Source organism: Pelophylax lessonae (assembly GCF_965119305.1).
Source record: "Pelophylax lessonae genome assembly, chromosome: 2".
Lineage (NCBI taxonomy): Eukaryota > Metazoa > Chordata > Amphibia > Anura > Ranidae > Pelophylax > Pelophylax lessonae.
In genome coordinates, this window is record NC_138769.1 from 393,707,160 (window position 1) to 393,717,446 (window position 10,287).

Below are 10,287 nucleotides of genomic sequence, written 5' to 3' on the forward strand. Positions count from 1 at the left end.
AAAATATATGTACTATCAAAAGCATCTTGAAATTATCAAGAAAATCAAGCAGAAAAAAATATAAAAGGGAAAAAGAAAACTATGGATCAAGAAAAAGAGAAAGGAGGAGGAAGAAAAAAAAAGAGGGCCAGTCAGAGATTTATTAAGATACAGGCAAATATTCCAATATGAGGTGGTGGTGGATGTGTCGGTGTCATAGGCGTGCGCACAGGGTGTGCCTGGGCACACCCTAATCACCTAGGGCACATTAGCATTATCGCTCTGTTTGCCAGTGAGGAGATGGGAAAGATCTCCCTCGGACCTGCTCTGCCATAAGAGAAGTGCCACACACTTCTATTTCACTTTGCCAGTAGGGAGAGTAATGTACCGGGGCCATATACATGTAGGCAAACACATGCATGTGTATTTAAACTTTGGGGTGCACACCCTAATGCAATAGGCTGCGCACACCTATGGGCGGTGTAGGTGGAAGCGGCGGTGGAGGAGGACGAGGTAGCCAACGCTGCTTTTTTTCAGTCATTTTAAATGAGGGTACACCCCAAAAGAGTGAGAAAGATCAAAAATAGAACAATGGCTGGGTAAGGTCGGTATCCATCTCTATTCTGCACAAGGTACGGAAAAGTCCTGTGGGATCCATGCCTGGTTCATTTTAATGAACGTGAGCTTGTCCACATTGTCTCTGGACAGGCGGCTGCACTTGTCTGTGATAACGCCCCCAGCCGTGTTAAATACACGTTCAGATAATTCACTGGCTGCAGGGCACGCCAGCACCTCCAAGGCGTAAAGGTCAAGCTCAGGCCATGTGCCCAATTTGGAGACCCAGAAGTTGAAGGGGGCAGACCCGTCATTCACTACATGTAGGCGTGTGCACACATACTGCTCCACCATGTTGGTGAAATGCTGCCTCCTGCTAAGACGTTCCATATGAGCTGCTGGTGCTGCTGTTTGTTGTGACGTGCTGACAAAGCTTTTCCACATTTCGTCCATGCTAACCCTGCCTTCTGAGGTGCTGGTGGTGCCCTGGTTGCGTTGGCGACCTCTTCCTCCTCCTCCTCTGCCTTGGCCTTGTGCTTCCACTGTGGCCCCGCTGTCAGGTGGGAATGCCAGCAGCATCGCGTCTACCAGCGTGCGCTTGTACTCGCGCATCTTGCGATCGCGCTCCAGTGAGTAAATTAAGGACGGTACGTTGTCATTGTAACGGGGATCCAGCAGCGTGGCCACCCAGTAATCAGCACAAGTTAGAATGTGGGCAACTCGGCGGTCGTTGTGGAGACACTGCAGCATGTAATTGCTCATGTGTGCCAGGCTGCCCAGAGGCAACGAATCATCATCGCCCGAATCGTTTTTTGAAGGAGGCATAGAAGTGGGATAGTTAAGCTGACAACGGCGTCATCGGCACTGGCCATGTTGGTGGAGTACTCAAAACAGCGCAACAAGGCACACAGGTCTCGCATGGAGGCCCAGTTATTGGTGGTGAAGTGGTGCTGTTCCGCAGAGCGACTCACGCGTGCGTGCTGCAGCTGAAACTCCACTATGGCCTGCTGCTGCTCGCACAGTCTTTCCAGCATGTGCAAGGTGGAGTTCCACCTTGTGGGCACGTCACATATGAGGCGGTGAGCGGGAAAGCCGAAGTTACGCTGCAGCGCTGACAGGCGAGCAGCAGCAGGGTGAGAACGCTGAAAGTGCGCACAGACGGCCCGCACTTTCTGCAGCAGCTCTGACATATCGGGGTAATTTTTAAGGAACCTCTGCACCACCAAATTCAGCACATGCGCCAGGCAAGGGATGTGCGTCAAACCGGCTAGGCCCAGAGCTGCTATGAGATTTCGCCCGTTATCGCACACCACCAGGCCGGGCTTGAGGCTCGCTGGCAGCAACCACTCATTTGTCTGCTGTTCCATGCTCCTCCAAAACTCCTGCGCGGTGTGTGGTTTTTCCCCCAAACAGGCAAGTTTTAAAACTGCCTGCTGTCGTTTACCCTTGGCTGTGCTGAAGTTGGTGGTGAAGGTGTTACGCTGACTGGATGAGGAGGCGGTAGAGGATGAGGAAGCGGAGTAGGAGGAGTTAGGAACAGGAGGCAAACTGAAGCGCCCTGCAATCCTCGGTGGTGGAAGGACGTGCGCCAAATTGCTATCCGCCTCAGGCCCATCCGCCACTGCATTTACCCAGTGTGCCGTTAGGGAGATATAATGCCCCTGACCGTGCTTACTGGTCCACGTATCGGTAGTTAGGTGGACCTTGGCACAGATGGCGTTGCGCAGTGCACACCTGATTTTTTCCCCCACTTGGTTGTGCAGGGAAGGGATGGCTTGCCGGGAAAAGTAGTGGCGGCTGGGCACAACGTACTGTGGGACAGCCACCGACATAAGGCTTTTAAAACTGTGCGTCTCCACCAGACGGAATGACAGCATTTCAAAGGCCAAGAATTTTGAAATGCTGGCATTCAGGGCCAGGGATCGCGGGTGGGTAGGGGGGTACTTCCTCTTCCTCTGAAGTGTTTGGGAGATGGAAAGCTGAACGCTTCCACGGGACATTGTGGAGATGGTTGGTGACCCAGGTGGTGGTGTTGCTGACAGATTGTCTGTTTGTGGGGTGGCAGGTGCCGGTATCACTACAGATGTGGATGAAGAGGCCGAGACTGCAGCAGAAGAGGAAGCAGGAGGAACCAGAGACCTTTCTTGGTTTTGAAGGTGTCTACTCCACTGCAGCTCGTGCTTTGCACTTAGATGCCTGATCATGCAGGTTGTGCTCAGGTTGAGAAGGTTTATGCCTCGCTTCAGGCTCTGATTGCACAGGGTGCAAACCACTCGTGTCCTGTCATCAGTACATTTTCTGAAGAACTTCCACGCTAGAGAACTCCTTTGAGCTCGCTATTGTCCTGCGATGGTCCTTCCATGTACTCATCTTGAGAAATAAGTGGTTGGGCATCGCTGCACTCAATCTCTTCCACTTCTGGGGCAGGGCTAGGTGGATGGCCCTGGGAAACCCTGCTGACAGAGTCATCAAAAAGAAGAAGAGACTGCTGCATGACTTGGGGCTCAGACTGCTTGCCTGATTTGCAAGGGGGTGAGGTGAAAGACGGTTGGACATTGGCTGCAGGTGCCAACTCTGACCTTTCTGCAGTAGACTGGGTGGGAGACAATGTGAAGGAACTGGAAGCACTGTCAGCAACCCAATCTACTATCGCCTCTACTTCTTCTGGCCTCATCACTTCTAGAGGCGTATGATGCCCTACCAAAAACTGCTGCAGGTTCTGTCGCCTACTCACACTTGAGGAAGGTGTTTCACTTGTGCGTGTAGCTGGCACAGATCGACGACGTCCTCTCCTTGCAACAGGAGCTCTACCAGCAGCACCACAACCCAGGCCACGGCCCCTATTTGACGGTCTCCTCATATTTCTGTAATTTATGATCTTGCCCTAGAAAGGTGTTTATTGAATAGCGGAACATAACAACAACAATATCGCACAGGTGTATCTCACAGTCAAATATGCAAACTATGCCGCAATTTAATTTTTTTTACCCCAAAAGGGTGTATATTGAATAGCGGAATAGAAAAAAGGATAAAAAAGGTGTATCTCACATGTACCGATACAGACTATGCCGTAATTTAATTTTTTACACTCAAACAGGGTGTATATTGAATAGTGGAATAGGAAAAATTTTATGAAACGGTGTATCTCACACGTACAAACACAGACTATGCCCCGATTACAATTTTTTGTACCCTAAAGGCAGGATGAGGAAGAGGAGTGGGAGGAGTTCGGAACAGGAGGCAAACTGAAGCGCCCTGCAATCCTCGGCGGTGGAAGGAGATGCGCCAAACAAATTTAAAAAGGTGTATCTCACATGTACCGATACAGACTATGCCGTAATTTAATTTTTTACACTCAAAGAGGGTGTATATTGAATAGCGGAATAGGAAAAATTTTACAAAACGGTGTATCTCACACGTACAAACACAGACTAGGCCCCAATTACAATTTTTTGTACCCTAAAGGCAGGATGAGGATGAGGAGTAGGAGGAGGTCCGAACAGGAGGCAAAATGAAGCACCCTGCAATTCTCGGCGGTATGAGATGCTCCCCAAAAATTGGATAGGTGTATCTCACACGTACCGATACAGACTATCCTGCAATTTAATTGTTTTTACCCCGAGGGTGTAGATTGAATAGTGGAATAGAAAATATGATATCAAAAGGTGTATGTATCTCACACGTACAGACCCAGATTAGGCCCCGATTACTATTTTTTGTACCCCCAAAGGCAGGATGAGGAGTAGGAGGAGGTCCGAACAGGAGGCAAACTGAAGCACCCTGCAATCCTCGGCGGTATGAGATGCGCCCCAAAAATTGGAAAGGTGTATCTCACACGTACCGATACAGACTATCCTGCAATTTAATTGTTTTTACCCCAAGGGTGTAGATTGAATAGCGGAATAGAAAATATGATATCAAAAGGTGTATGTATCTCACACGTACAGACCCAGACTAGGCCCCGATTACTATTTTTTGTACCCCCAAAGGCAGGATGAGGAGTAGGAGGAGGTCCGAACAGGAGGCAAACTGAAGCACCCTGCAATTCTTTAGCGGTATGAGATGCGCCCCAAAAATTGGAAAGGTGTATCTCACACGTACCGATACAGACTATCCCGCAATTTAATTGTTTTTACCCCAAGGGTGTAGATTGAATAGCGGAATAGAAAATATGATATCAAAAGGTGTATGTATCTCACACGTACAGACCCAGACTAGGCCCCGATTACTATTTTTTGTACCCCCAAAGGGAGGATGAGGAGTAGGAGGAGGTCCGAACAGGAGGCAAACTGAAGCACACTGCAATCCTCGGCGGTATGAGATGCGCCCCAAAAATTGGAAAGGTGTATCTCACACGTACCGATACAGACTATCCCGCAATTTACTTGTTTTTACCCCAAAGGTGTAGATTGAATAGCGGAATAGAAAATATGATATCAAAAGGTGTATGCATCTCACACGTACAGAACCAGACTAGGCCCAGATTACTATTTTTTGTACCCCCAAAGGCAGGATGAGGAGTAGGAGGAGTTCGGAACAGGCAGGAGGCAGACTGAAGCACCCTGCAATCCTCGGCGGTATGAGATGCGCCCCAAAAATTGGAAAGGTGTATCTCACACGTACCGATACAGACTATCCCGCAATTTAATTGTTTTTACCCCAAAGGTGTAGATTGAATAGCGGAATAGAAAATATGATATCAAAAGGTGTATGTATCTCACATGTACAGACCCAGACTAGGCCCAAATTACTATTTTTTTGTACCCCCAAAGGCAGGATGAGGAGTAGGAGGAGTTCGGAACAGGCAGGAGGCACACTGAAGCACCCTGCAATCCTCTGCGGTATGAGATGCGCCCCAAAAATTGGAAAGGTGTATCTCACACGTACCGATACAGACTATCCCGCAATTTAATTGTTTTTACCCCAAAGGTGTAGATTGAATAGCGGAATAAAAAATATGATATCAAAAGGTGTATGTATCTCACACGTACAGACCCAGACTAGGCCCAAATTACTATTTTTTGTACCCCCAAAGGCAGGATGAGGAGTAGGAGGAGTTCGGAACAGGCAGGAGGCACACTGAAGCACCCTGCAATCCTCGGCAGTATGAGATGCGCCCCAAAAATTGGAAAGGTGTATCTCACACGTACCGATACAGACTATCCCGCAATTTAATTGTTTTTACCTCAAGGGTGTAGATTGAATAGCGGAATAAAAAATATGATATAAAATTGGTGATTTTTCAATAGCACATGTGAACAGCAGTGTCTTATATCAGTCAGCTCTGCTGCTGGCTATGGAGGGAAAAAAAAAAGAAAATTCCCCTTTTAAGTTTGTAATTTTTTAAATAGATTAGTACAGACTATGCCAGATTTTAATTTTTTTTTAACCCAAAAGGGTGTATATTGAATAGTGGAATAGAAAAAAGTGTATAAATTTTGAAATCACTCAATAATAGCACATGTGAACACAGCAGTGTATTATCACAGTCAGCAGCACTGAAGGAAAAACGCTGCACACAACTGACTGATAAAAAAGATTTTTTTTCTCCCTCCTCCTCAGCGGGCAAAAAGATTGTGTTCACACCACATCACACACAGCAAAATCGATGTGGATCACTGACCCTGCCTATCTCCAGCCTCGCCCTAAAATGATCGATAAGATCGGTCACTGCCGGCACTGCAAACCCCCCACACAGCAAAATCGATTGTAGAACACTGACCCTGCCTATCTCCAGCCTCGCCCTAAAATGCCCTAACAACTCGCCCTGCCTGCAGCACTCCGACCTGTCCCTGATTCTGAATTCTTTTAGGACACAATATCATTTATGACTGTCTGTCCCTAATCAGCAACCAGCACATATGATGTGTGCTCTGTCCCTGTACTACAGCAGAATGACGCAGCGGCGCTCGGTCTCGAACTTATAAAGACTTGGTCACATGCTTCAGATGGCCAATCACAGCTACTAATACATTTGTAGGCATGGCTGGGATGGCTTAAGGCACACCAGTTAAACGCTTGTTGATTGGCTGTTGAAAGCCCGCCATTAAAAGCGCACCAATACATACAAACATGGAAATAAAATGACCGAACACGGATTTTAAACCCGAACATACAGTAAAGTTTTCGGGTCGGTGTTCGGGTAACAAAAATCCAATTATTCGGTACGAACACGAATAATACAGTCCGTGTTCGCTCAACACTACTTCCAATATTTAGCTATACTTATTCTTGCTGCCAAAAACATGTATGTATTTAGTTTTGCTGATTTTTTTGGGGACTTCATCAGGAAATAATTGAAAAAGCGCTGGTTTCGGGGATCTACAGATATTAACACTCATCACTGAATAAACCTGATTAAATATTTAAATTCAAAATCTAGTTACAGTACACTGCCACAAAACATGATACAAAGGGGTTGATTTACTAGAGGCAAATAGACTGTGGACTGGGCAGTTGCTCCAGAGCTTAGTAAACGAGCAGAAGCTCTGCTGACTTCAATCATCCAATTATGTGAAAGCAAAAATGCTATTTTTTTTTATTTTCCTTGCACGTGATTGGGTACTCTTTGCAAAGTGAAGCTTTACCTCATTTACTAAGGTCTAAAACCACTGCACTTGCAGAAGGCAACTGCACTTTGCAAAGTGCACAGTCTATTTCCCTTAAGTAAATCAACCCCATAGTACCCATCTGGCCACAACATCTAAAGCAAGTGGGAGATGCAGATGGGTGCAACTCTTTACAACTCTGGTCGGGGCTAAATACCAATGTAGAAGTGTTTTATAGTTTGCTTCAATTGGTGTGTCTTTGGTAGATTTAACCAGTAATTGTATATTTAGATTGCAATGTGTGTCATGTGCTTTCGGCAGTTATTCCCAAAACAATATATTCCTGTTCAGGGAAACTAACATTTTGGATTTCCCATCATCTTCTGCTCCTGTGACAACGGTCAACTAGAGACATTGAACCTCCCTAGTGGAAGACAGACATCAATAAAAAATAGTTTCTAACGCTTGCCCACTCTAACCAAAACTAAAACAAAAGGTTTTGGCTACACTTTTGTAACGGATCTTAGTACCCCAGGTGGGCACATCCACAAGACCTGTGTCTCCTGTCCTCCAAACGCACCCACAGCCTGCGGAGAAGCCATACCCTGCCCTTAACCCCTCAATCACGAGACAATCCACACAGGTGTTGAGGGTTCAACATGCAGAGCTTAAAAAAACTTTATTAAAAAAAGTACACGCTTTTTATACACGTTAGAAGTAATGCAGTCATCACAGGATAATGACCCAAATCCAGCCCCCAATATCACACAATGGTTCCATAACGAGCCCCCAATACACATTACTCTGAGTGTCAATACATCCCTTAGCAGACAACAGGTGAGTTCATTAGCACACTTGATAATAGGTGAATGGAAAGCCACCTCAGACAAAAGCAACATTGTTAGACAGTCAGTCTCCACATTGAACTTCCTGGAATGATCATATTAGGAGTTGTACTTCCTGTGCCTTACAGTGTATAGGAAGAAGATAGATCTCCATATTTCCTGAGAGATATTGGTAATGCATATACTGTCCCATTTGAAGTAGTCCACACCATATTCTCAGTGTACACCACACTCCCGGTCACCCTGCATCCATAAAAGAAGCAGGGTGACTTAAACATAAGAAAGCCACACAAGGCTGGACATGGTGCCTCCCAACCTCTTTAAAGGAATCTGGGGTCCACAACCCCCATGCCCAAAGTGACTCCTGTCACAACTTTAAATTTACAAAAAGAAATACTTTTAAAAAAAATATTTTATACATTTTTTATACTTTTAAGGGCTCTCCCACATGGCTATTTAGCTGCATTTACCGTATTCCAACAGAAAGAATCAACAGATTCTTGTGGCTGGAATGACAGGTGCATACTACAGTACAAAGTATTGACAGGCTGACATCCCTGTTTGCATGTAGCCGCACACCACGCAGTTACCTGATGGGTGTTCGAGTCTGGACGTAGAAGAAGCTATGTCCAGAAGCTATGTACAGCAACCTGCCAGCCCTTCCAAACAGTCATAATCTGACTGCATTGCATAGAAAGGCAAAAAGACCTAGTGGTGACATCACTAGGTCCAAAATAAGGTGTGCAATGAAATTGAAAGGGATTTATTTAAAATCAATAACATGTTACTGAGGGGGGGGAGGAAGAACAAGGGAAGGCAAAATATAAGAAAATTAAAGTTCATCTTTAACCACTTGACTACCAAAGTATGTTTAGAAATGTCATGGTAGACAAGTGGTTAAATCAATCTCACAGCTACTGCTGTAGCTGTGAGCTTGAGCTTGGTATCAGCTTTAAGAGCCGGCAAAGGCCTTTCCAACAAAAGTGATTGGGTGGCTCTGCATCTGCTCTATTTACATTTACAGGCCTCTCAAAGGGGCATCACCCCCTCCCCCACCACCACCACCACCAACACCGCCACCAACTGTGAAGGCGGCACCAGCGGTGGTTCCTGAGCTTTTTCATTCCACCAGGGAGCCTGGCACCATGAGAAATAGCTTCCCCAGAGTAGGCAGGTGGAACTCAGGTAATATCCATTCCTTGATCCCTCCTGTAACTAATGACCCTGAAAGTGATGTGTATTATGTTGGCTAGCATAACAGGTATGCCAGTATGATTTGCACTGGAATACCTGCATTGGAGGGCAGGGGACACATTGGGACCCCCAGTGTCTACATAAAGAAGACCTGCCACCTGACCATGCTATTACATAGGGGGCTTGTTAAAATAAAAATGTAAAAAGTCTAAAAAAGTTAAAAAAGTATGTTTAAAATAAACAAATTAAAAAAAACATTTAAAGCACCTCTGTCACCCCTGCACACACCCCACATAAAAATAGCATTATAGGGCAAGCACATGTATGTAAATGTGAATTGTGTCACAGATGTGAGTTATCATTGCGAGTAGGAGCAATAATTCTAGGGCCATAATTCACGGTTAACTCTAAACTGATGACTTGCAAAGGTCTTTAATGTGTTGTCTATGGAGAATTTTATATTATATTTTACCAAAAAAAGGGTATATTATTGTATTTTTTTACACTAAAATTAATTTCATTGTATATTGTTCTGACAATATGTGTTTGATAAATAAATGAGCAAACATCATGCAACATAAAAAAAAAAAAAAGCAACTACCAAAATTTTATTCCCCAGGGTTTCAGAAAATATACACTTTTTTCAGGGTTTACAGTAATTCCTATAAAAAAAATGCAGATTTTATCAAGTGTGCAAAAAAAGAAGAAAATTGCTTCAGTAGACACATAGTAATGAGCATATTTAGAAGACAATACTCTTGAAAACCTACATACACAATTAGTGAAAACACATCAACTGAAGTCATGTCTTACCACAGGTATGACCAACCCAAGCTGCTTCTTTGCTTCATTACAGAATCCATAAGGTACCAGTTTACGAAAAAGACTCTTAAATCCATGTGATTTTTCTGATAGAGGAGAGGTCTCCTTGGCTTCCTCCTTGTGTCTCGTCATTGTTCTCCCTGATAGATGTACATTTTGGAGAACTCCTAGGCCAGAGAATGCAGTGAGAGGTCCATTGTGCATTACAGCACTGAACGTTTAAAAAGGCTTCATCTGGAGAGGTGAAGTGTTAGAGATTTTATCTATGCATATTTCACAGTCTACACTCAATGGGAGGAGAACACACAGTAACGTGATCATCAAGCTATGCATATCAATGACCA

The 10,287-nt window shown here is 45.0% G+C and overlaps 1 protein-coding gene across 1 annotated transcript in view; it reads right to left on the minus strand.

Annotated features, from left to right (window-relative positions):
- Positions 1–10,075, minus strand: part of LOC309546396 (multidrug and toxin extrusion protein 2-like) — a gene marked incomplete at both ends in the record, with an annotated part of 154,418 nt that extends 144,343 nt beyond the window's left edge. The window contains one exon of the mRNA XM_082246055.1: positions 9,935–10,075. Coding sequence (XP_082102181.1) covers positions 9,935–10,075 — 141 coding nt within the window. The remainder of the gene's footprint in view (positions 1–9,934) is intronic.
- Between the last annotated feature and the right edge of the window lie 212 nt (positions 10,076–10,287).